The sequence below is a fragment of the Dendroctonus ponderosae genome, unplaced genomic scaffold (genome assembly GCF_020466585.1).
Source record: "Dendroctonus ponderosae isolate FM_Combo_2020 unplaced genomic scaffold, Dpon_F_20191213v2 Dpon_F_20191213_11, whole genome shotgun sequence".
NCBI lineage: Eukaryota > Metazoa > Arthropoda > Insecta > Coleoptera > Curculionidae > Dendroctonus > Dendroctonus ponderosae.
The window spans coordinates 7,397,870-7,423,450 of NW_026017213.1; the positions used below are offsets into that span (position 1 = coordinate 7,397,870).

At 42.7% G+C, this 25,581-nt stretch overlaps 3 protein-coding genes across 5 annotated transcripts in view; all 3 read right to left on the reverse strand.

The window, feature by feature from the left end:
• LOC109533123 (CAD protein) overlaps positions 1 to 6,405 on the reverse strand; it is a 19,386-nt gene extending 12,981 nt beyond the window's left edge. For both annotated transcript variants that reach the window (XM_019898362.2, XM_019898361.2), the window contains exons 1-7: positions 5,964 to 6,405; positions 5,645 to 5,783; positions 5,202 to 5,331; positions 3,062 to 3,208; positions 2,688 to 3,001; positions 1,754 to 2,622; positions 995 to 1,689 (exon numbers count right to left, since the gene is read on the reverse strand). In XM_019898362.2, coding sequence (XP_019753921.1) covers positions 995 to 1,689; positions 1,754 to 2,622; positions 2,688 to 3,001; positions 3,062 to 3,208; positions 5,202 to 5,331; positions 5,645 to 5,783; positions 5,964 to 6,063 — 2,394 coding nt within the window. In that variant the 5' untranslated portion in view covers positions 6,064 to 6,405. The remainder of the gene's footprint in view (positions 1 to 994; positions 1,690 to 1,753; positions 2,623 to 2,687; positions 3,002 to 3,061; positions 3,209 to 5,201; positions 5,332 to 5,644; positions 5,784 to 5,963) is intronic.
• Positions 6,406 to 8,517: 2,112 nt separating this feature from the next.
• On the reverse strand, positions 8,518 to 13,146 carry LOC109533143. Of its 2 annotated transcripts, none has more exons than XM_019898391.2 (9): positions 12,821 to 13,146; positions 11,646 to 11,941; positions 11,102 to 11,592; positions 10,838 to 11,051; positions 9,819 to 10,085; positions 9,542 to 9,760; positions 9,285 to 9,487; positions 8,975 to 9,225; positions 8,518 to 8,920 (listed from the first exon to the last, which is right to left on the reverse strand). In XM_019898391.2, exons 1-9 carry the CDS (start codon positions 13,063 to 13,065, stop codon positions 8,665 to 8,667), a joined length of 2,442 nt encoding a protein of 813 aa, XP_019753950.2. In that variant the 5' UTR covers positions 13,066 to 13,146; the 3' UTR covers positions 8,518 to 8,664. The 2 variants fall into 2 exon arrangements, with proteins under 2 accessions (XP_019753950.2, XP_019753951.2); XM_019898392.2 differs by lacking the exon at positions 12,821 to 13,146 and adding an exon at positions 12,323 to 12,794.
• A 1,185-nt stretch (positions 13,147 to 14,331) lies between these two features.
• The window catches only part of LOC109533144 (atrial natriuretic peptide-converting enzyme), an 11,880-nt gene continuing 630 nt past the window's right edge, over positions 14,332 to 25,581 (reverse strand). The window contains exons 2-13 of the mRNA XM_019898393.2: positions 21,596 to 21,834; positions 18,175 to 18,361; positions 17,594 to 17,807; positions 17,356 to 17,542; positions 16,984 to 17,171; positions 16,695 to 16,927; positions 16,129 to 16,335; positions 15,861 to 16,074; positions 15,657 to 15,802; positions 15,336 to 15,595; positions 15,002 to 15,274; positions 14,332 to 14,944 (exon numbers count right to left, since the gene is read on the reverse strand). Of these exons, the coding sequence (XP_019753952.2) occupies positions 14,756 to 14,944; positions 15,002 to 15,274; positions 15,336 to 15,595; positions 15,657 to 15,802; positions 15,861 to 16,074; positions 16,129 to 16,335; positions 16,695 to 16,927; positions 16,984 to 17,171; positions 17,356 to 17,542; positions 17,594 to 17,807; positions 18,175 to 18,361; positions 21,596 to 21,655 (2,358 nt within the window). The 5' untranslated portion in view covers positions 21,656 to 21,834 and the 3' untranslated portion in view covers positions 14,332 to 14,755. The remainder of the gene's footprint in view (positions 14,945 to 15,001; positions 15,275 to 15,335; positions 15,596 to 15,656; positions 15,803 to 15,860; positions 16,075 to 16,128; positions 16,336 to 16,694; positions 16,928 to 16,983; positions 17,172 to 17,355; positions 17,543 to 17,593; positions 17,808 to 18,174; positions 18,362 to 21,595; positions 21,835 to 25,581) is intronic.

A 25,581-nucleotide genomic window follows, 5' to 3' on the forward strand; every position in this document is an offset into this window, starting at 1 on the left:
CTCATAAATCGCGCAAAACTCTGATTGTTACTTGATCTTTAAGAAACTTTCAGGGTTTTTAGCGTCAAATGTCTTAAATAGGTTCTGCTAGTTTCAAGTTGCTGCCCGTTCTAGATAATAAGTTACGAATTTTCAAAAACAATCGTGCAGTGGAGTAAAATCGCACATTTTTATACCTGCGTTTCCAAAGAGCAGGAAAATCAGATTTTACTGTGATTTGAATGAAAATTTCAGACGTTTTAGTGTCAAAAACCGTCTATGCTGTCTGTAAGTTTCAGGTGGTTGCCTGCTATGAGTGACAAGTTACGAATTTTTAAAGACGAGCTTGCAGTTGAGCTCGAACTCACAACATTTCCCCGGCGCTCATAAATCGCGCAAAACTCTGACTGTTACTTGATCTTTAAGAAACTTTCAGGGTTTTTAGCGTCAWATGTCCTAAATAGGTTCTGCTAGTTTCAAGTTGCTGCTTGCACAAGATCGRAAGTTACAAATTTTTCGAACTTYCGATCGAAACGACGACGAAAAAAATGGATACCAAACCACCACATGCAGAACCTTTTTAATCCTATAGCAGTTCTTCTTCAGGCGCCTAATCAATGTAAACCCGGATATTATGTATTCAAAGTTGTGATTAGATTAGGGAGCAATGTGTGTCCACGTCAATGAAATCTGAACTTGCATTCAAAATCCTAATCAAGGTGTTAGGCAACCACTCAAGGAACACATTATTATTCTTAAACTCTATAGATTCCCCAGAAGGGATTAGGCTTAAAATCCCACTGTAAGCTACTCGTGCTTCACTGAACAGCTAATCTGGGCAGATGGTTATAAATCAGCTATTGTTAATTAATCATAATATAATAATTCATTTCACATGCGAGGTTTCTTTAATCTTAATCAACGTCGACACACAAGCAAGGGCTGCGCTGCGAAACTGCACTATCTTCAGAGGCACTCAGGATGCGCAAAATATTCCAGCTAGACAGAAACTCACCTGTTTAATATAGGGATGAAATCCTGGCACATTCTCATCCACCATTCTCAGGGCCTTCTGGAAGGCCTCTTCGAAGTTGCGCCCAATCGCCATCACCTCGCCCACGCTTTTCATGGCACTGCCGATTTTCGTGCTCACTCTGGAGAACTTATGGAGATCCCAGCGCGGCATTTTCACCACACAGTAGTCCAGGCTGGGCTCAAAGCAGGCCGTCGTATTGCCGGTTACGGAGTTCTTGATGTCCGGCAGCGCAATTCCCAAGGCCAGCTTGGCCGCCACGTAGGCCAATGGGTACCCGGTGGCCTTGCTGGCCAAGGCCGAGCTTCTGGATAACCTTGCATTCACCTCAATTATGTAGTACTCCTCGGAGAACGGACTCAGAGCGTATTGGATGTTGCATTCGCCCACTACTCCGAAGTGTCGGATGACCTTAATGGCTGTGGTTCTCAGCATGTTGTACTCGCTGTTGGAGAGGGTCTGGCTGGGAGCCACCACTGTGGATTCTCCAGTGTGGATCCCTAAAGGATCCACATTTTCCATGTTGCACACGGTTATGCAGTTGTCGAAGGCGTCGCGCACCACTTCGTATTCCACCTCTTTCCAGCCCTTCAGCGATTTGTCGATAATCAGCTGGTTGGAGTGAGCTAAGGCTTGAGTGGCCAAAGCGGCCAGCTCGTCCTTGTTGTTGGCAAATCCTGCAAAGTCAAGTGCAAAGTTAGTGGCTTCCTTGGTACCCAAAGAGTTAGTTTATGATAGTACCTGATCCAAGTCCTCCCAGAGAAAAGGCCGCTCGCGCCATAACAGGATACCCAAGCACATCAGCAGCATTCAGGGCTTCCTGCACGGAAAAAACTGCCATACTTGGAGCGACTTTCTCCCCAATGGCCGCAATCCGCTCAGAGAAGACCTTCCGGTCCTCCGTGTCAATGATGGCCTGGATCGGGGTTCCCAGAATGGCGCAGTTGTACTTTTCAAACACCCCCAGCTTCTGAAGTTGCACCCCACAGTTGAGGCCAGTCTGGCCTCCAAAAGTGAGCAGGACTCCTCCAGGTCGCTCCGAGCGGATCACCTGCACTACATACTCCGGCACCAGGGGGAGAAAATACACCTTATCCGCCAGACCTTTGGAGGTTTGCACTGTTGCAATATTGGGATTAATCAGCACTGTTTGGATGTTTTGCTCCTTCAGAGCCTTGATGGCCTGGGAGCCGGAATAGTCAAACTCCCCAGCCTGTCCGATGGAAAGTCCTCCGGAGCCGATGATCAGCACCTTGTTGGGCATGCTGATCTCTGGGGCTTCGCTCACAAACTTCAGCTCGTGAGTGAGTTGCTGCTTTACACTCCTGGCTGCTTTCAGGCCTTCTTTCACCGCCTGGAGGAAAACGTCGAAAAGACACTCCAAGTCCTCCGGGCCTGCCATGTGCTCTGGATGGAACTGGACGCTGAAGTAGGGCAAGTGCTTGTGGACGATGCCCTCATTGGTGGAATCGTTGGCGTTTGTAAACAGCGGCTCCCAATCAGGAGGCAGAGTGGCTGGGTCGATGGCAAATCCGTGGTTCTGGGACGTCATATAGCAACGCCCAGTACCATGGTGGATGCATGGTTGGTTGTGACCGCGGTTGCCGTATCTGGGAAAAATCACCCGTTTTGTTTTTTGTGAGTGAGTGGGAAACTTCACCATCAAGGGACTCACTTCATCTTAAAGCTGCCGCAGCCGATGGCCTTCGAGAGCAACTGGTGTCCCAAGCAGATGCCGAAAATCGGCTTCTTCTGCCCGTTCTGCAGCAGCGTCTTCAGCTGCTCGATGGTTTCGGCGCACATTGCGGGGTCCCCAGGCCCATTGCTCAGAAACAGCCCGTCGAATTCTTCGACGTTTAGGCGATGGTTCCACGGAACCACATCCACTCGGGCTCCGCGTTTTATCAAGCACCGGATTTGGTTGTACTTGAGGCCGCAATCCACTGCACATATCCTGGGCGATCCAGAGGCGTTGTAAGTGGTTGACTTCTGTGTTAAACAATAACAAATTACCTGACGGGAATTAATAGCCCCGGATTAAGAGCGTACTTTAACCGAAACTTCTGCGACCAAATTTCGGAGATTCGGATCAGGTATTGATAGGGATCTAGGGTCGATAGGCAACGTGTAGACTATCCGCCCCAACATAGTTCCTCTTTCCCGGATGATTTTCGTCAAATCTCTGGTGTCGATGCCCTAAATACATGACTATTAGAATGTCCTACTTTTAGCTGATTTTTTTAGGACTAGCGGAGCGACGTATGCAATTCTTCTACAACATTCTGATCGATCTCTAAAGTTGTTGTTGCTTTTTTGCGAGAGCCTTGTTGTTCTTTCGAACTTTTGCTTCTTCCGGGTGCCTTTTGGCTTATGGTATTTTCCGGGTGTTTTTTTTATTTTTTTATCGCGTTCGTGATTTTTGCAGATGCTCCCCCTTGCCCTTGTACCTCTGCGTTTTAACGGAGGATGGGGGAAAGCGGCAAAGGGTTTGGAGGGAGGAGGGTTATTTGGTTTATTGTTTGGGGGGTTTTGGGCTGTTAGTTTTCCCATTCCAGGGGGGCCATGATGGATTTATGGCCCTGGATGGGTTCGACGGGGATAGTGGAGAAGCTGGCTTTGACTATTGGATTTGGATGATTAGGGACTTTGGATTTAAATTTGGAGTGTTTTTTGGATAGGAATTCGTTGTTAAGGGGATTTTGTCTAAGAGTCTTTCTTTAACGAAATTCTCCGTGAGTTTCGAAAAAGTTGTTGCCTTTAATGGGGAGAAAGTTAGTGTGGGATTTTTCTTGAATTTTTTTAGCGAGTTTCCATACCGATATTTCACCCGGCTCCAAGTTTTCCAGATAACTTTGCCATTTTGCGTTTTTTATTTCAGAAATTTGTTTTTTAATTTGGTTCGTTAGTTGGTTTGCTTGTCGCTTTAGAAGATAATCCGCGTTTCTTTTAGCTAGTCGCTTAAGGCGATTTCGCAGTTTTATTTTATTCTTAACTTCAAGAGGTAGACCGAAAAGTGTTTTTGTTAGAGTTATCTTTCCAACTTGTTGCTTTTAGCATAGCCTCGGTGATTTTCTCGGTAAGGGTGTTATTAAGGTAGTTGAGTTCGAGGGTGTTTGTTATTGGGGACTCTGGAATATTAATTTGGTTTAAGTAGTGGGTAAGGGCGTCCCAGTCTGTGTAGCTTAGTTGTTGGAGAGGGTTGTGTATGAAAGTTTCGTTAAGTAGTATTTTAATTGGGTTATGGTCGGAACTGAGGTCAGAGTTTCAGATTGTCAAATTAAGAGCGAAATTTTTGGAAATAGCGATATCCAGGATATCAGGATTTTGATAGTGAAAGTGAGTGGGTTCATCGGGGGCGTGGATTTGGAGGTCTAAGTCTTCGGATAGTCGAAGGAGTTTGTTTCCTTCGCTGTTGGGTTTTTTACAGCCCCATGTAACATGTTTGCTGTTAAGATCCCCAGCTAGGAGGGTGGTTAGTTTTGGGTTAAAAAGGTTTCATAATCGGCAGGAGTGGTGATTTTATTGGGGGGTTTGTAGGCTGAGGTTAGTTGGATAGTGGAGTTTTGCATGTGAAGGTTGATGGCAGTAGACTCGATTATAGAGTTAAAGGGGGGCAGCGGGGCGTGAGAAATCGAGTTTTTGATAATGATTGCGGTGCCTCCGCCCAAAGTGGAGTAATTGTTAATATAGAATGGGGACGTAAAATGTTTCTTGGATGAGAGCGATGTCTACATCGTTTTCTTTCAAGTAAGCCTCAAATTCGTACTTTTTAGGGTACAAAGATGCGGCATTTCATGATACGATATGGACACCTGGGGGATTAATGCTACTTTTTAACATAGCATTTTAAGGATTGGGTTTCGAGAGATTGCGGCCTCAATTTTACCAATTTTAGCCTCGATTTCTTCGTCTGAAAGAAGCAGGAGTTGCAGAACTTGTGGGTTTAGGGATGAGTGCTGAGATGGTGGAGTTGGAGGGGCTAACTCAAAAACTAAAAGAGTTAAGAAGTTACTCTCCAACAAACGAAGAAACATACAGAATTTCAGACTTGTAGCTCGGTGCGATCATGGTTAAATTTGGAGTTTTTATGGACAGACAAACAGACATACATTCATTTTTATATATATATAGAGAATATCAGGCTATTTGCAACTTCGAGTCGATGAAATTGGGCCAAGAGCGCAGTTACCTGAATGCCTGGAACATTCTCTTCCTGCATCCATTCGGAGAGAGTTTTCACGTTGCGCCAATGGCTCGGTTTGTCGCATTCCTCGCTGACAATGAGTCCGGCCGCCCAAATGCGTTGCGACTCAAAAAAACTAAACGGAAATTATTATTGTTTTTATTAATAATAAGGGATTTTTCTTAAAAATTCATTTCAAGGCGATCTAGATGTGCGTTCTAGATATGCGAAAAGTTTCGATTTCCAGCCATCCTCAGGGAATTTTTGAAAATTTTTTGAATGAGCTTCTGAATTTGGACTTTGCCCTGCTTTGGAATGGACTTTGAGTTGATTCTATTAAAATTTGTTAGCAAAAAAGCATATTCTGTAACAAAAATTTCATAGAAATTATAGCGAAAGACGAGCTCTGGTAGCAAGGCTGTAAGAAGAATATCATCACTATCACTCACTAGGGCAGTCCATTGGCGTCACATTTGGCTGCCGGTACCCCATAGTTGCCGATAATTGGATAAGTGAGTACCAGAAGTTGGGCATGGTAACTTGGATCAGTGAGGGATTCTGGATACCCCACCATGCCAGTTTGGAACACTGAAACGTTCCATTATTGGTCTTATTACGGGAAGTTCATGCTCCAGAATCAGGCAAAACGTTCTTTATTGAGATTGATCGAGTTTACAGTTATTTGGTACCACTTCAAACAATCAACAAAGTGGCATGCGTACCAATATAACCTAAACCGGAGTGCACGTGTCTGCCGGTACCACTTACCAACTTCTCCATCGGTTTGCTGAACAGCACCGAATGATTTCCCGGGCAGAACCACGCCGTTATCAAGGGCCAAGAAGGCGGGCACGCTACTGGATGGCATTTTCTGCACCGTTAACACGTTTCCGCACTGGTTTCACTAAACTAGTGGTCTTCTGAGCATGCAAAATGCCACTATGTGCTGGTACCACAGTTGCCAAGCGCTTCCACTTAAGTGGTACTGGTCCACCGAAAGTCCATGCGACTTAAATCTGGAAAACCTGCCGGACACTGTGACAACTGAGAGTAAGCAAAAAAAGTTGTAAGGGCCGTTTGCAAACATCCCAAACAGTGCGCAATGTGATGGTATAGGGCCCGAAGGGCCTTAAGAGTCCCTGTGTCGAGTACGCAGCAGAGGCGTAGATGTTGAAGGCACTTTCTTGCAACTGGGCAACGTTGTTCTGCATTTAACCAATTAAAAATAAATTATTTATGGTTGATCAGTGGCGGCGCCAACATTATCTTTATGACTAGAAAGTTGCGGCTAATCAGGCCCTCTAATCTAATTAGGCGCCTAGATTCAATTGATTTCACCTAGGAAATGCGTGAAAATACCCAAACGGTGATTGTGTCGTTTGAGTCCCGACGAACGATTTTCTTACTTTAAAGCGCAAATTCCTGGATGGTCCTTAAATTAAGCCATAAAAAAATTGCAAACTTTTGCAATTTGCCTCCCCAAAACAAATTTTTCCAAGAGTGGGGGTCGATTTTTTGTAACCCAAGGTTGTAGAATGAATGCTCTTGTTTTCCAATACAGCGGGTCTCAATTTAAAAACTTCCCTCTCTTAATATCCTGCCAACGATTTAAGTCGCAAAAATCGTCAACATTTCCTTTACGATCGCTAATTTTCTAGTTTAAAGTCACATTTTCGGGTCCTTCAATCCTTCGAGAGGCAATTCTAAGAAATATAACACTTTTTCCAAAACAAACGTGTAATGTGAAAATATTTGCAGTGCAGAGACAAGACAAACAAGAAACTTATAATTCATTCTATTCAATTCCATTCAATTGTTTATTGTGTAACAGGAACAATCCTAATAAAAAGACAATCAATCAATGCACATAAACACAACTTTTACCTGCCAACTAAAAAAATCTACAACTTTCTGTTTTTTTGTTTGCCCGGCGGCTAGAGGATAAACATCTTCGCGAAGACACCCAGTAGTCCGATAGCCTGGATAGTGTTGGATTCTTACCAACTAAAAAACGGCTTTTGAAGTATAATTTTTCGGGAGTTAAGCTTTGACACTTACCGAAACTTTGCTACAAATTATCTCCATATTAGCATTATACAGAAAAAAACCGCAGTAACAAAATCCATGCAACATAAACAAAGCGTGCTGAACAGAACCCACCACCAACTAAAAACACGCCACAAACCCACAAACTAAGAACTGACCACAATCGAACACAATCACGCATTCCATATCAAACCACAAATCACAATCAAACTCAATAAACTGAAACAAAAAAATAGATAAATAAATTGCAGTTCAAGATGAACTTTTTGTTCTTCCATGTAATTCAAAATACCTTGGCGACAACTAAAACATATACATACTACATACATATACGAAAGTCAAAAATTAGGAACCCGAATCGACCTAGCGGTTGGTGAAAAAAACTCAGGGCTCTAAGATCCTAGTAAGATCTAAGTAATAGCGTTTTATTTTTACCACCATCTACTGACCGAAAAACCCCCTAAATAGGTGTCTTTTACTGATTAAGTGAAATGTAATTATTTTATTTCCTCTATGCTGGGGATGAAATATGGATGTTCGCACTGCCACTGGTTTCACTCTTTATCTACTGTTTCAGTCCCTAATCGTGCCAGACAAACTGTTTACAAGCGCGATTAAGATTAGTTTAGTCTAAACAGGGGCTACTGATTTAAATGGCCCTGAAAGGCTGATATCGAGGTGTCAAGTAGATATAAGTTTTTTTTTGCGCCAACCCAACGCACCGGCTCAGTTCCGTTGCTGAAAAAATGTTGATGACTGTTTTTTACTTTTGTTAGATTTGTTTTAAAGGCCATTTATTAATCATATTTTTGAAATGTCTTCAAATTTCAGAATTTTCCAGTTTTAGCCAAGTTACTCTTTCTTCTAAATGGTCAATTTTCTAAAATTTCACATAAAAATGCTGACAATTTTAAGGTATTTTCCGCGAAAAATTATGAAATAAATTTCGAATCCTTCGTCGCTTTGTAAAAAGCTTTTAAATCCCTTTCCAGCTTCGAATTTGGAACAATAATCAAACTATTTTCTATCAAAAAACGAACAGAATTAGCGAAAGTTTATAATAGATTATTTGGAAATCTCGTCACCACCATTCCTCTGAAGATTGGTTAAAAAGTGTGTTTTTTTAGTTTTAACTGAATTTTTTTTTGCTTTAGTTTCTACTCAAAAACGCTCGTAAAGCTTTAACAAATTAATTATTTTAACCCATTAACCGATGATTTAAAACTCGTTAACTCAGGGAGCGGCAAGAACTCAAGATCCCAAGAATACCACCTGGTAAGCGTCAATAATTTATTCTTTACATTGCGTTCTTATCCTAACATCAGCGCCTATTTACAAAAGCTATTTATATACAAAAACGTTATATTCTACTGAAAAACTGATCCTCCTGAAGCCCTACTAGGGTAGAAAGAAAAACATACAACTATTCGACAAAAGCTACAGTTTTCCGCTGCTTGGGAACCAAGCCATTCTGCTTGCTGTGACTGTCACTCCTCTGGACAGCGGACGGTTTAAGGCTTCTGGGGACAGCCGGAGGCTGGGCCCCATTCGTAAACGACACTTGTAGATTGTTCAGCTTAATCGAGCCAAACTTCAGTTGCTGATTGATTTCCTGGACGCTGAAGGAGTTGGAATTGCGCAATGGTGTGGGAGGTTTGTTTTCACTGAAGGAAATCGACCTGAAAATGACTAGTAGATGCCCACCGTTCATTCACTGTAATTTGGTGTCCCACCTGACGGATTTTCTTTTAATGCGCGCCTCCTCTTTGGCAATGGTTTGTCGGTATTCCCGAATTTCCTCCAAAAAGGCTCCTGAGGTATCTTCCAGGATTTTGGCCAAATATGCGGCCTGCTTCAGGTAGAACAGGGCCTGTTCGGAATTGGCGATATTCGAGCTTTTCCTGGCAATGTCTATGTAGTGTCGGATGAAAATGTCCAGAACAGCCTTGGTCTTCCAAATGTCCAGCTCCTTGTCAATGGGCTCCTAGAATGAGTGTCAATTTGAAGCAAATCTCTCCTGTTTAGAAGTTGCGGGCAACTCACCTCGACATCCACCATTTCCTTCATCAACACTTCATCCATTTCCCTAGCCTTGCGCTCCGCTTCCTTCTCCAGCACGCGCTCCCTTAGCAGTTGCTCCTTCTTTTTCAGATACTTCAGGTGCTTCATTTGCTGGTCGGGGTCCCTGTAGAGTCTCCGCTTCAGCTGCGGCACCAGCTGGTAGCTCAACTGGGGATTGACCAAGGCTGCGCAAAAACCCCCATTAGAGGCAACTTCGAGAACTTCAGAGAATAATTTACCGGCACTTGACTTGGTTTTCAGGGCCTGGTAGAGTTCCTGCAAGTCCAGGGGCGGGTAGAATTTGCCGCTGGTGTAGCGCAAGTTCCCTAGCGCTTTTACAAAGTACGGCACTGGGTTGTTGAGGATTTGCAGCAGCACCTTTTGGGCATAGTTCAGGTACTGTTTGGGAATGTTCTCGAATAGATCGCGATCTTTGATGAAGAAGTGCGGTAGTGAACCTGGGGGAGTACGAGACTGTTATCCGCTGAACCGAATGCGGTTGGTGGGAGTTTTTACCTAAGAAAAGGGTGTGTTGTAGATCTTTGATGACTCGGAGCAATTTGGTGCCCAGTCGATGTTCCGGCCAGTTCCGGTAATCGCGCTCGCACTGCCAGTACATATGGGTGCGAATGTGTTCGGGCAAGAGCCCATTTTGCGCCGTCACTGGCGCTATGAAGGTCTTGTGCAGTGTGAGCAGCAGGAGCATGCATTTCATCTGGGCGTGGGACATGCGCGCCTCCAAGTACCGTTCTGCTTTAGGGAAATTGACTTCCCATTCCAAACCTGAAAATCCATGGAAACAGTTTTTGGCTGCTTTGGCAGGAGACGTGATGGTTCCAGGTGAGAAAAAGCAAAGTCTTTGAAGGAGCCAGCAGAGGTTCAGGTAGATTTCAAACAATTCATCAGCACTGTGAAGGCTTTCACGGCCGGTCAAATTACATTTAGAACTGTTTTTGGGGCTTTGAAGCCGTGGTCCATGGGAATTTATTCATGACGTTTCGTCCACAACTGCAGCGGACATTATCAAAGGCATTATCAAAGGCGATCTCCCGTGGTTTTCGACTAAGACTGGTTCAACTACTTGATCCCCTGTCGCCGCATAAATACGACAGGAGATCCAGTAGTTGAACCAGTCTTAGTCGAAAACTTCATCACGTCACCCACTGCCTCATCGCTTTTGATAATGTCCACTGCAGTTGTGGACGAAACGTCATGAATAAATTCCCATGGACCACGGCTTCAAAGCCCGAAAAACAGTTCTAAATGTAATTCATCAGGAATTAATTTAAAAAAAATTAAGGCAAAACGCCCAATAACAAAAAAGCCAGGTGAAAGTTAATCACGTCTATCTTGAGCTTTGAGCAATTGAACTTGTCAATAACCCGCTGGCGGATTCAAGGAGATGATAAGCAATCGTCAGCAGCTTGGGAATTTTCATGGCTCCAACTGATGTTGCAATCACAAAGCTCTATTTTCGGATCTTGACGCATTTCTGGACTCAAGTCGGCTGTTATCACTTGCGTGAAAATACTCACTCGCATCTCTATTCACGCCCTTTTTCTTCGCATATCCCTTGGGCACCAGCACTGCTGACATGTTCCGAATTTCCTCGATCATCCCGCCAGTTCCTGTCGTAGGCCATCGGTACTTGACGCCCGTTCTTCGGTCCACTATAGTAGGCCGATCCTCTCGATATACAAACTCAATGGTCTGGTCGTCCGGGAACGGGATGCCCACCGCTGGAATGACCTGTGAAAGCGACACTCACTTGCTTGCTAAGCCGAAGAAGTTCACCTCACCTCAAAGGCCTTTTTCACGTTGGTTTCGATGTCGATTTCGTCGCAGAATATGCGGCCGGGAATAGCCTTGGCCATGAAGATCGCCTCCTCACTGAAGCCCAGAGTCTTCCCCAGCGATATGGGGAAGAGGGTGTTTTGGAAGTACTTCATAACGCCGCTGGAGTTGATGTAGATGACGTCTTTGATCAGATCGGCCTCATTTAAGTTCGCCAGGAACTCCAGGCGTTGCTGCTCGTCGTCTTCTTCCAGTGAGTCCACTGGGATACACTTGATCTTCCGATGAGTGAAGCAGGTTTCGGGAAGAGTGTCCCTTCGCTCAATTGCTTGATCGATTTCGATGACTTTGGGGGTTCTCAGTTCGGTGATGCGTGAGTAGTCGCATTCCGAATCAGATCTGGATGAGGGCCCTGGCAGGGGCTCGTAGTCTTCCTCATATTCTCTGGAGTTGAGGATGGGGGCGTTGTTTTCCACCTGCTGGAGCTTCAGGAAGCCTGCGGCGAATGGAACACACAACTTGCAGCTTTCACTTGTTTGCTTCGCTTACCTTTCCTTTTGCAATCTTCAATCTTCACCTGGTAGCACGGCTTGTCGATGGACGTGTATTGGGGAATCTCGTCCGACTTGACCACCTCAATGAGATCGTTGATCACATAAATGCGCCGGGTGAAGAGCGCTTCAGACTGGCTGTACTCATCAGTGGTTCTATAGATGATGTTCTTGTTCACCTCCTCCAGGATGGCGTCTGGATACGTGCATTCCATGGTTTCATCTTTGAGCAGGGTTTTGTTCATCTCTTTTTCCTGGGGCGTCGCCGATACTTGCTGGAGGCGCTTGATCAGTCTGCGGAGGAATCAATTGGTTGCTTGAGTGAATATCATTGAGGTGTTCAAACTTTTTTGGTTTCAAATTTTTGACTAAAATGACCCGGTTTGCCTACGGCTCTTAAAAAGATCGCTTATTCCTGGACTGTCTAATGGCTCAATGTGAATACGATTTTCAAAGTTTCAACCAATCAACCAAAACGCACGCATCTCCTACATGTCCACCCAAATCACCCGATTTAGCGCCATTTGAACCAGACCCCGGTCAATTTGGAAAATTCCAAAAAACCTTGTCAACATCCACCCATTAATCATCATTCAGCTCTATCTAATCTCATGTTGGCTTGGCTGGATTAATCAGCGCAATCCAAGTACCTCAACCAGTCGCCTCGATACTCACTCTTTGTGATCGGCGAAAAACTGAAGACTCAAAATCAAGTTATTCAACACAAACGCATGCGCATTCTGTTGGAGCTCCTGTTGAATGACATTCATCACCATCAGATCGTCCCTCTGAATGGATTCGATGCAAATGTTTCCATCGGTGTCGCCAAATGCGCCCATTTTAACAACTTTGGACGGACGGGCGCTGATATCGGATTGGCCAGAGCGTTTGGAACAATCGCTACCCATTACTTTGGTCACTGTGCCAAACGGCGATCTGATAAAGGCCTGCGACACTGTCAGTCGTAACTGTTAACTAAGCAATGTTTGCACAACTACTGGTTGCTGAGGGTTTGAATGCCAGTATCAACTACTTGAGGCCCGTTAATCTGGTGCCAATCATTGCAGATATGTAATTCTACGCCAGATTAACGGGATTAACTCGAGATGGGAATGTTGTGATGTGAAATCACCTCATTTAACAACCAAAAACCAAAATTTCCTTGTTACTTACTCTTCATGGTTGGCGAAAAACTGCAACGACATCAGAACGTTGTTCAACACAAACACACTGGCATTATCCTTTAGCTCCCGTTTTATAGTTTCAACTTCCACTAAGTCATCTTTTTTGATCGATTCCACTGTAAAATTGTCACTGTTTGAACCAGTTTTTTCAATATTGCGATTATTCGGCCCCATTCCACTTATAACGATATTACGGCCCGTAACATTTGATCCGCGGGAGCAAGAGCAGCCCATTACAGGCTCGACATTTCCTTAACAATTCCCAACGTTTTCTTCTCCGCTTGGGATATCGTGGATAACTGATTTGGATTTCCCAAGTGGGCCCAGATAAAACCTCTGCTTGGAGCCTTATCGGATACACTTTTTCACAATGGACAGGTATTAGTAGCAATAATCCACAATTTTCAAGTGATTTAAAAAACCCAAGGCTGTTTATGTGTGCACCCATGCAGTTGGTAGCTCGAATAAAGCCTGGACTCATCAGCTTTATCACAGTAATTATTTTTTTGATTTATGTGTTTTATTGGGTTTTTCCAGAATGAAATCGTTGGTTTTTTTGTTTGATTAAATCCGCTTTTTACAAATGCTCGATTTGACTGTGTCCTGTCTATAAAAAAAGCAACCTTTGCCATTATTTTTTGGTATTCGTTCCAAAGATCCTGCTTTTGTCTGCCTTCTTATCACTTAAAAATGTGAGTTTGTTCAATTGTTTTACTTTCTTGCCAGTTTCCAAATATATTCTAAATTATCTTGTAAGCAAAAGCGTCAATGTTAGCTCCTGTCATTTTAACGGACATTTTTTGAAGTTCAAAACGTCATTTCTAAGCCGTGGCCTCCTTGTTTTCGGTGGCCACGTCCAAACTTCACAAGTTTGACTTTGTGTGTACTAGCGACGTTTGTTTGACGTTTTCAAACTTGACAGCGTCATTTCTTATGTTCGACTGCACCACTAATGCTCGACTTGACATTCAAAGCGGCCAGTTTTGACAGGAAATCAGATTGTGTGTTTAATTGAATGTTGACATTTATTTTTTTAGCTTGGATTTCTTCCAATCGCGTCGTTCTGGTTTAATGACGTGATGAAATGTTTCATTTAATTCAAGCAAGCAAGCAAAAAAGTACCCGCTTGACCTTCACATCGTTGACGTTTTACATTCTGGTGAGGTTTTGAAGTCCCTTTCCAGCTTTGAATTGAGAACAAAAATCAAACAATTTTGTATCAAAAAACATGGTTGGAAAATTTAGATTACGTTTTTTAGTTGTGTGAACAAAGTAGTAAAACGTTTTTCTCTCATAAAAAACGTTAAAAACCCTTTTTTAGATGTGAAAATTCCGGCCTCGGGGTCTCGTAAAGCTTTAACAAATGAATTGTAACTCATTAACCGATGAGTCATAGCTTGTTAACTCAGAGAGCGGCAACAACACAATAGCTTAACTCAACACAGCGTTACCCAGGCCTGGGCCAAATGGTTGGCACACCGGAGGAAAAATGAACTGAAAATGAATAAAAACGGCTTTTTTAATAACAAGGTCTAGGCTATATTTAGAAATATACAAATTCAAGGAAATCTTGCTGATCAAGCCACAATCAATCAAGTATCTAATCTCAGGAGCAATTCTTCAGGCAATATTTTACAAGTTATCTCCTTATTGGTGATCGGTTTGAGAGCTAGTGGCTAAATAGTCTTCACACTGAATTGAGAGGAAGCAATCCATTCTGTCGTCATAACCATATCTTCAAGATCCCTAACTAGCACATAGGTTAAACTATTAAAACTTGAATACTTCCACAATATTATACAAAAGATAAATCTACTTTTTGGCACTTTAACGCATCTGCTTTGTATTCGAACTTTAAGTGGCTCTTGTTACTTCAAGGACCCCCTTGGAGGATTATCATCTAAGGAGTCCTTCTGCGCATCCTTCAGGTATTATTCGAACTGGAAATGGTCTCCCGAATCCAGTCCACATTGGACCCGATTTTATCGTACATCCTGGGCCGTTCCATGCCGTTCTTCGCGCATGCGATTCGCCAATTCGTTATACCAATCAGCGTCCATTTATCCGGATTGGATGTTTTGCAAACCATTGAACTGCCCGCAAACTCTTCTTCCTTTACGACAGTACATTCTGTAGGAGTTCGGAAAGTTTACGTAAATCAAGCACTTACATTGCAGTCGTTATGACCATGAATCGTCTCGGTGCAGATGCTGTTGACGCTCGAAATGCTGACATTTTCGCACTTTTGTCGGTCGGCCACCTTCACCTGGACCCGCTGCAGTTGCTCCCTATTCCTGGCCCACCCCAGAGTGGTACAGTGAGCCGTAGTGGGCAGCACCAACTTGGCTGCAGGCAGGCAAACAGGACGCACAAAGTCGTTAAAAGTCACCGATTGGTCGAGCCGGATTAGGGCAATCGTGCTGCCTTCGACCGGGGATTTTACCTGGAAACCCAAAATCATGGATCCCCGATTGGACTTATTTATTAGCCATTCCAATGATTACCATTCCAATGATTCGGCGCTCCTGCTCCCAAGGTGAGGTGCTGGCCAGGCGCACGATCCCAAACTTGGCCGTCCATTCGGCTTTGGGCTGGCCTTGGAAGCATGATGTGGTGGTGGCCAGCCAACTGGAGGACAGCAAAATGCCGTCGCAGATGTGCACCTCCTCTTTGAAGAGTGCCACGTGCCAAGGCCAGTCGCCATGCGCGGCCATCTTCTGAAGCACCCGCATGGTCTTCGTGTGGGTGCTTTGAAGGCCGCATTCTAGGAAACGAATGGAATCGTGTGCACCAGAACAACACTACCTAGACTTCGTGTGTTTTACCTAATTCTTCACATTGCACCTTGAGCACTTGCTTGGACGGGCATTTGCTTTGCAGGAAGCTGATGTCGTCCGCAAAAGGGTCCTTGATTTTCACGTAGGGGCTGCCTTCTTCTGAGTCCTGGACCACTTGGAACGACAGAACATCCCTAGAGGGGACAAGGTGGAAAATCAGCAACTGCACTCAAGCGGCGTGTGGGTGCTTACTGGTAACTCAAGGCCCTGCACAGCGACACCGCTACAGTCCTCAGCACTTCCTCAGTTCTGTTCCCCGATAGCGTTTTATTCAGGCTTTCAGTGCACAGTTTTCCCGACTCTCCTTTTTCATTGAACACCACCACGCCCTCTGGATAGTACTCGGTTTCATGCGGCGAGATCATCTGGATGGACTTCAGCTGTTGAATGCTCGGCACCAGCGATACTGCAACAGATCGACAAATTTTATCATCAGCAGGTGAAGAAGCAGAAGGCTTACAGCAACCCCGCTCGTCACTTCCATCGGGACAGTCTTCTCTGCCATCGCAGCGCTGATTGGTCTGGATGCAGGTTCTTCCAATGCCGCAATGCAGCTGATTGGCTGCGCAATACGTGCAGGACTTTTCATCGGACAAATCAGAGCAGTCAATGACACCGTCGCAGATGCGCGGGGATAACGCTTTGGCCTTCAGCTCATCCACGCAGCCTGAAAAGCAGTGAGATGTCGATTGTCAAAAACAGTTGCAACTGATCTAGACACTTTGGAGTTTTTCCACTTTTTCCGGGAAATTGAAGCCAACAACAACCACGAAAAGTCCCAAAGGTCAATTGATGATTCGGGTATTGAAATTGGCTGATTTTGAGCGTATTTTCCCGTCAATAGATTCATCACACTCGACGTGACAGTATCTGATCGCTTCTGGCCTCGTTATCGAAACAATCGATTATTATAAAAAACAAAACAATCGATTTTTGGATTGGAGGACTGTAGACCCCCTTTAGCCTGAGGTTAGTTGGCAAAAATTGCTCTTTCACTGGACGCTTTCCAGAATGAAAAAATCCTACCTGGACGCGAAAAACACTGTTGTCCAGAGCTGAACTCCGGAAAATTGCTGCAGTCAATCAGCGCCCTCACTTTATCCGACAGCCTGCTGCCGCATCCGGCCATAAAGTCCCGGCAAAAGCTCCTGCAAGGCAGCACCATTCGGTCTTCGTTTCCTCCAGATTGGCATCCAGGCTGCAGGAGCTGGCAGATAAAGTCGTAGGCGTGTCTGTAGCACTCAGCGTCAACCAGTTCCCTGGAAATCCATTGAGAGTCTCACATCAGGGGACTTACCTTCTTTGGAGGACTTACCTGAAGGAAATCACGTTATCTCTGACCTCTTTGATGCTTCGGTGCTGGAGGGCATTCGGGTAAGTGGTGACGTTGTAGGGAAGATTGTTGCAGTAGCGCAGGCTCAAAGGGGCACATCTTCGGGGCACGTATGGGGCCATGGTGATTATGGTTTGCGCCACCACTGGGTTGGCCGTTGTGGTCACCATCTGGGAAGTTTAGATACATTTTTTTTGCAAAATCAACTCTTAGGGAAGCTAATTTGCAGCAAAATTAGTCAAGGCATTCATAAACCATCGGCTGAGGACAACTTTGAAAATTCACCAAAACTCCTCATCGGGTGATGGCGCACTTTAGAGGAAATCCTATCCGATCCAATCGCATTCAACCAACCTGAGGTAGGGCATCGCTGGGTTTCACCTCCAAGCTGTTGGCGTCAATGGTCAAGTTCCTGAAAAACAGTGACTCCTCAACCGAAATCTCGTTGGCCAGAATCGCCTCCAAGTCTTCAGCACTAATTCCCACATACGTAGGATCGACCTTGATGTCAAAGTGCACTATGAGATCTTCATCCTCAGTCCTAAAATTGCGGCTGTTTGAAGAATCCTGGTGCTGCTTTAAGAGTTCTTACCCATCAAGGGCCAGGACTTCAGTACCACGGTAGCCGTGCTTGATGGCGCTTCGTCGGAAGAGCAAGTTCAGTCTTTCTTTGTAGTCTCTTGAGGTTTCCTGGAACCTTTTGGTGCTGGGATCGGCCAGCTCAGTGGAAAAAGTGTCTCCTTCTGTCACTCGAAATGTCGCCCGGTAGATCTGATCTCCTGGATACTCTGGAAGGAAGTAGGTATCTGGAAAGTCAACCATTGGCTTAGAACCAGGAGGCAAAAGTACATTCTTCAAACCGCGCCCAACTTTTGCGTTCAAACCACAAAAAATCTGTTAGCTTCACTTCCGACATGGAATCGTGATTTGCAGACCGTTCAGAGCTTTTTTCAGCAGGAGTGTCCCCAACAAGGTCATATGATAATAGACAATAGAGACTAGATTACATTTCCTGCGTCTCATTTCAATTATTGTTACGACGAAACCCGTTAAACAAGTGCAAAGGTATGTCGAGGAGCCTTTTCAGTGTGCGATGTTTCAATAACAGCAGAGTTAAATTGAAGAAATCTATTCAAGTTTCTTTGAGCGATTGCAATCGATGTTAATACTTACAGCCTACGTAAACGGATGCGGCAGCCAGCAGCAGAAAGAGGAGAAACGTTGCGATAATACAGCAGCCACATCGGGTTTGCGATGTGAGTTTGCCTCGAGTAAAGCGAATATCAGAATCGGACGAAATGATTGAACTGGGAGGTTTTCGGTATCGTCTACTCTTGGTGCTGACAGTGCTGATGGACATCTGCAAGACGCAAAACAATGAAAAATCGGAAAAATTCAAACAAAATGAGAGTTCAGTATGCTCTAAACACTTTAAGCATTTTCCCCCAATTCCACGGTGACTCTAGATCGGATTCTAAACTTCACTTCCAGTTCAAGTTTAATGAGTGCAAGGCCCGGATCTTTTGCTGGCCGACCAACCAAATCATATCAGTTTCTTCCCTTCATCCTCGTAGAGTGACCGGAATTTTCTCCTCCTCAAACTCCTGTCCTTAACTGCATATGAACTGTGTTTACTGGTGTTCGGCTGGCGAAAAAAGAGCAGCATGCGCTCAATCTGCACTTTGGTGATACGTGATTCCACCGATCTGGTTTGACACAATGACCCAGTAAGAATCGCTTAAAGACGACGAAGTCTGAAGAACTGGTGGGTCAGTAAACTATTGCAAACAATTGACGGGTTTACGGTTAGTCAGGACTTATTGTCTATCAAATGTTCGATTGATTCACTCGATTTAGTCGTAAATGTGCTAATAAAAGTGCCAAAATGTCCATCAATCTAAACAGCGCGAAATCGATTCGACAATAATTGGTTGGGATGGATTGCTTCTCATTAAAAAATGTCCGGTTTTTGTCGTAAAAATGCTGAATCAATGGCCATTCTCTTGTTGGTTGCCTTTCCCTTGATCGGGACCTAGAAATAGTTGCGACAACAACAATGCAATATTGATTTTGATTTGATAATCGCATGCTTTAATCGAAGGACCAGAAAGTGCTTTCACGTATAAGATGTTATACGTAAGTTTAAGCTTCACTTTTTTTTGAAAAAAACAGGTTTTTTGCAATTTTTAAAACTTATAGTGTCTTCGACAGATTGGAAAATTTTCAAATTGCTAGTTGGTGTAATTTGGAAGGTGCGATTTTTTAAAGAGGATGGGCAGTTGGGTGAAACGTCCATGTATGACCCATATTGACTAAGCTGGTAAAAATCAAAATTCTGTGAAATTTTTATCAAACTCGACGCATCGATAGAATTAAGCGTTTTCTAAAGGTAGAGACAATTTCGACAAAAAAGTTCAAGATTTTGGGCGATTTTTATCAAACTTTACCCATCTTTAGAGTGAGGCGTATTCTAAAGATGCTGAAAATTCCACATTGCAACTTGCTTTAGTTTGGAAGATGCAAATTCTTAAAGCAACCGTTATGATACGGATAATTTCCATGTGGGACCATCGGAAATCGAATGCATGGGACTTCAGCTTTAGACTTATTCGAAACATTTCTCCACTGGTCAATGAATATTTCATGCAACGATTCCGCCAATGCCAATAGAAGTATGTGTATAAACTCATTTTTAAAAGACGTCCACCAACCCAATTTTAAAAAAATCTACTTTTCTACCGTTTACTGATTAGATTGACTATGAGTGAAACAAAGTCGTGGTTTTAATCAAAAAACCATCAGCTACGTAATCGAAAATTGGACTTATTGCACCTTTAACCTGCCTATTTAAGGCACAATCGTGATCATGATAGTTCCACCTTGATTAGTGTTTTATGGAATGTTACTTTCATTTTCAACAGCTGTTTTACTGCGTTTGGTACTTGATTTTAATCTAATCATTGGGTGTTTTTCACCAACTTCTTGCATTTTTTAGTTTTAGATTGTTTTTCGCCCGATACAAGTTCAAATAGTTTGTAATTCTGCAGCGCACCTGTAGCTCAATTAAAACCCATACAAATGCCATTCTGTTAAGTAGGAGCAGGTGAATATCAAGAAATCGATGCAGCCTACATTCCATTTCCACCTTGAACGCTAAGGTTTTAGAACTTTTACCATAGATCAAATACAGTTATTGCCAATATAGTGCATCCATGCGATACCCACAAGCTAAATTGTGTAGAAAATGAAGTTCTTAGGTTGAATACATCAAATTCTATGTCTGAGATTTGTTATGTAAAATGTTCCATCATACAAACGCAAGCAAGCAGCAACCCCAATTTTTCACCATATTTAGAAGACATTTGACTCTAAAGCTGGAAAAAGTGTGAAATAAATCCGCACGAATCCTGATGTTTTCCGGATTGGTAAGAACATCGGTCTCAAGGGAAGTTTTTACACAAATGCGCTTCCTGATTTAAAAATTTGCTTTGTCCGAAATAACTCAGGCAGGAAGTTAACATTTTCATTATCTGTAGAGAATACTTGGCTCTAAAGATGCTGAAAGTTTCATGAAAATTGCTCCGAATTCTGATTTTTTTTCAGCATGCTAAATATCTAATCAAAAAAAATATTTTACCCAATTGCCTCTCCCTTCTTAGTTCGTTTTTTGCGAAACTAAATCAAATAGCAATGCGAAATTTACATCATCCTTTGAAGACACTTTAATCTTTAATTAAAATGTGAGTTTCAAAATCTGTAAATTTTCGTAACCTGGCGGCTTGTTTCTACCCCTCTGAAAATTCGCATCTTCCAAACTAAAGCAAGTCACAATCTAAAATTAAAGACATTTCAACCAAAAGACTGTGCAAGTTTCAGACAAATCGCAGGAAATCCTGATTTTTGCCAGTTTACTGAATATCGGGCTCGAAAGAATCTGCGCTTTATCGTTTGAGAATTCGCACCTTTCTTCCAAACTAAAAGAAGCAGCGATCCGAACTTTTCTTCATCTTGAGAAGACAGTTTGACTCACAGTTGCTGAAATTTGTATGAGAAAAAATGCGTCTAGTCAATTTTTTGAAGATTTTCAAATATTTGCAATTTTCAAAAAATCTTAATTTACGATTTGCTCGTTCAATTGCATCTGACTGCACAAGTTTTCAAAGTCAAGTGCGAGATGATGCGAGAATTGGCTCTTCAAACGGCGGATGTCTCATCTAGAGCACTACGCGCCTTGAAAATGGGTTTTGGAGTTTTAAACACGCTCTATCTAGAGCTGGTAAAAGTTGCATCTTTCTAAGGCTAAATAATGATTTCGATGAATTAAAATGTTTTTTAAAAAGCAAGAAAACTGAAGCATGTTGTTCTCAGGCAAACTCCAAATGAAAATTCGGTTAATTGTTGGAACGTAACAAGCAGAACCCAATGAAGGAAGCTGCATGAAACAGGAACCACATCACACTTTCCAACTCTCTTGTGGTTCGACTACATCGAGCAGAACATTGGCATTATAAAAGTCGTGGAAAAAAGGTAATTTAAACATGCACAAGTGCGATGGAACTGCGGAAAAGGCGAAAGTATTTCACGCAAGACTCACCTTTGATTCCCATGAACTTCTGCGAGTACTTTTGTTGTTATCCATGGCGGAAACAGTCATTTTTCGATCACTTACACTAACTATTCACACCGCACTCTGATCACTGTATCACCGTTTCGAACAAGACGAGCAATCAAAGATTTATCCGTGTTGTCTCTTCTCACATCGCGCCGATTGTTTTCACTTCGGATGACAAGAGGAGTTATTGGTACCGCAGCTGCATGGCCGCTTTCTCTGGCCTGCAAACGATCATTGCGATTATGAATGATGATTGTCCAGGCTGATTAACATTTTCTAATGAATATATGAAGAAGGAAAAGTGAACAAGATTGAAGCAGAAGAAGGTGTAGACCTGCAACTTTGTGCTTTCAAGGCTCAGAAGTCGCGGTTTGTAACATTTAGCCATTTCCTTGCAGAGCACGATTTCTTCAGTAGTGACATTTAAATATTCAAGTTGAAACGTTGAGGAATGAAGGTGCTCGTCTCACCTACTTGCTTATACTGGGCGCAGCTGATTAGCAATGAACCGAAATGGAAGCAACGCAAATTTCTGGTTCAACAAAGCCCCAACCAAGTCACACGTTCTTGAGTAATTCCTTCTAATTGGGGTTTTCACGGCGATTTTGGCCAAGTGTTAGGTAACATGAGAATGTTGTAGGGAGCCAATTGTGTATGAAGTTATTTAGTTTTTTAGGGGAAAGTTGTCCACGCTCCAAAAACAGTGCAAAGGTGCACTTCCGTCTTTCAATCTAGAACTGGAGGACTAGAGTTTTCTGCAAAAACCTAAAGTGGTTTCCACTTTGAGAATGGCAAATAAGTGAAAATAAGGTTTCCCAAATGCGGCAGTTTGACCCTGAGCAAAGCGAACTCAAAACGAGAATTCAATGAGTTCCAAAAGATCAAAACTTGCTGATTCACCCACTTGAATCTGGTCGTAGTTACACAGATTAATTGAAAAGATTTCATCTGAATTGAGTATTGCCCCGATCACTGATTTTGTCGTTTTCCGCAATGGAAAATCCGAGCTTCGAGCTTATCCTTTGATAGTTTCAAAAACACCGGATTTAAGCGAGATCTGATCCTACCAAATATTAGTAGTCTATCAGGCTTTCCTTTCGCACTTTTCAACCAGTCATCGGTTGAATGGGCTTTTACCGATTAAAAATCTGGATTAACTTAAGTGTAGCTTAGGCTGAACAGTCGACTTTCTCCGGCACCTTGTCGTTTTTTCCTTGTTTCCAATGTTCTAGATTAGTTGTCGGGCCGATAATCTTTACTTATCCAATCGTAAAAATGTTATTGTTAAATGCGTGGCACAAAAGTGGACCGTTTTACAGTTACTGGCAGCAGGTGCCAGTGAAGTAGAATGCAAAAAAAACCCACTAATTCCAGCAATTAGCGCCTATCGGCAGTGATTTATTAAAATTGAAAATAATTAATTTTGTCGTGCGTGGCACGCCCATGACTGCTGGGTGATTTTTATGCAGTTAGGAAGCCATTCCACATTATTCTCCGGTAATTATCCTGATCGGAGATATGCAAGTGAAACTTCACTTTCCATCAATTAATTGCGTCCTTTTCAACTTTCTAATTCAAAAAAGAGTCAATAGAACAACCCTGAGAGTCAGGGGAAGTGATTTTTTCTGACGAATTCTGCAGGAGCCAACGATCGACGTTCTGCATTAAAGCGGATGAAAATGCAGCTGCATCAAAACTGAATACGAGAAAACAAGGAGTGCCGAGTGCTAGTTCCATCTGAAAAAAGCTCCAATAAATCAATTAAGCTTTTTACGCGATATTTGCTAAAAGAGAAACTGCAAACAGCATTATAGGCGCTTGCTAACCTCATAAAGCCAGCCGGTGTGCCCCAGAAAGGCCCATTTTTCCATTTACCAACTAGAAGAATGTAAATCGTGTTCATGCAACGTTTCACCAGAGATTGTGTCACAACAATGAATTTATCAATTTACATATAATGGGTAACATGCTGAACAGTTTCAGTCGACAACAGTCGATCAAGCGGGCATTTTCCTCCATATTTTCCTGTTTCTTTACCCCAATTTGAATTCAGCGCCTAAATACCTAATCACCCTGGCAGCGATTAAGGCTAACGGTCTTTTAGCGACATTTTCGGCCACAATAATTAATGACCTTTATCGTCCAAATGTCCAATGACCCGCGTGTGGAGTAATTAACCGGGCAATTTACGGTTGGAACCGCTAGTTTTAATTTTTTTAGTGTCCAAACAAAGTGTTTGTTAAGAAAACCGGAGCTCAAACCCTGTAGAATGATCCGAAGTCTTCAATTCATTGCATAAGACCACAATTAAACGACCGCATTAATTGTCAACATACTCTCAATTGAATATTTCCTGCAACTAATGACACAACGGCATTTGATTGGCTCATAAATCACCACGTAATCATTATGTACTTTCACAACTATCTCTGTAGGCCTCAGCGTCCATATTGCATCTGGATGATTGATTGACAAGTGACAGACCATCGAGTGACGTAGCACCTTTCTAGGGCCTGCTTAGTGACCATATCTTGTATAAAAGTTTTAAATTTCCGGCCCTTTATTTGCGCTCCACTTCCCACCCTTGAACGTGTTTTGTTCAGTCGAGACTATGAAAAAATATACTTATAAACCAGAAACAATCGGGCTGACCTTTACAGGCTTTTAAAGGGTAGCCAATGCTGGCACGAATTGTTGGATTGTTTGCTGTATTTGGTTCAAATGCTGTAATTTTTCGGCATCTGGATGTTTTCTTTTAGTTAGGATGGACGCAACAGCAACTAGTAATCAAGCTGGAACGGTCTGCGACATTTTCCGTACAATGACAGTAACAATTGTCAAAGTTTGATGCCGTGGGCCAGACGTGGCACATTTGTCGTTCAAAAATTTGGCGGAAAAACACATTTTAACGGTTTTAGTGCCCGATTGTTCGTTTATTTATGGCAAAAACTCACTTCAATGAAGAAAATGCCTGATTTTCCACTGTTTAGCTAATAGAAAGGTGACAGCGCGTCGGTTCATTTTCGCCAGCGCCGCGTTTTCACAGTTTTCATATGGACGGTGAAACTTGGTGAGTTCTTAAACGAACGAAAATCAAATTCAACAAGTTTTGGTAACATTTTTACAGAGCTATAAATTTATCTTTTTGGTGAAAGTCCTCCCGATCGTCAGTATTTTTAAGTGAAACTCTACAAATTGTAGCGTTCTTCAGTAGAAAGTAAAGCTTAAAAAAATCAGTCAAAACTAAAAACCACGTTTTTTAACAAATGCTACAGTCTTCAGATTCCAAATAATCTGATATAAACTTTCGCTTATTCTGTTCGTTTTTTGATAGAAAATTGTCTGATTTTTGTTTCAAATTCGAAGCTGGGAAGGGATTTCAAAACTTTTTACAAAGCGACGAAGGATTCTAAATTTATTTCATAGTATTTCGCCGAAAATACCTTAAGATTGTCAGCATTTTTAAGTGAAACTTTAGAAATTCGAGCATTTAGAACAAAGAGTAACTTGGCTAAAACTAGAAAAGTCTGAAATTTGAAGACACTTAAAAATATTATAAATAAATGGCCTTTAAAATAATTCTAAAAAAAGTAAAAACGTCATAAAAATTTTCCCAGTGGAACTGAGTTACTGCGCCGGTGCGTAGGGTTGGCGCAGCGCTGCGCCAACGCCTAAAAATTCACTGAGTTACCCAGGCCTAGTGGAGTGAGGAACAGTAAGTAGAAACTAACCAACAGTAATTGAACGTCAAAATGGAGCTACCCAATTTTCGCAATTCAAAGGCTCTGACCCAGGGGCGGATCCAGCTTTAAATTCATGGGGGGGTTATGTAGAAAAAATACAGTCTTCTGTTATCTATGAAATTAAAAAAATTATCGTCGTTTTGTGCAAGGGTGGCGCAAGATTATTGCAAAATTTCATGTTTTCCGTCCCGTTTTTGCTCGGAAAGCATGTTTCTCGGAAGCAAA

Bases quoted from the DNA above. Each gene is read 5' to 3' on its own strand.
- LOC109533143 (XM_019898391.2), bottom strand. From the start codon at position 13,065: ATGGGCTGCTCTTGCTCCCGCGGATCAAATGTTACGGGCCGTAATATC. The intron at 10,086-10,837 runs GTGAGTATTTTC...ATGGATTTTCAG, and splicing joins GGGCGTGAATAGAGATGCGA to GTTTGGAATGGGAAGTCAAT. The intron at 9,761-9,818 runs GTAAAAACTCCC...GTACTCCCCCAG, and splicing joins ACAACACACCCTTTTCTTAG to GTTCACTACCGCACTTCTTC.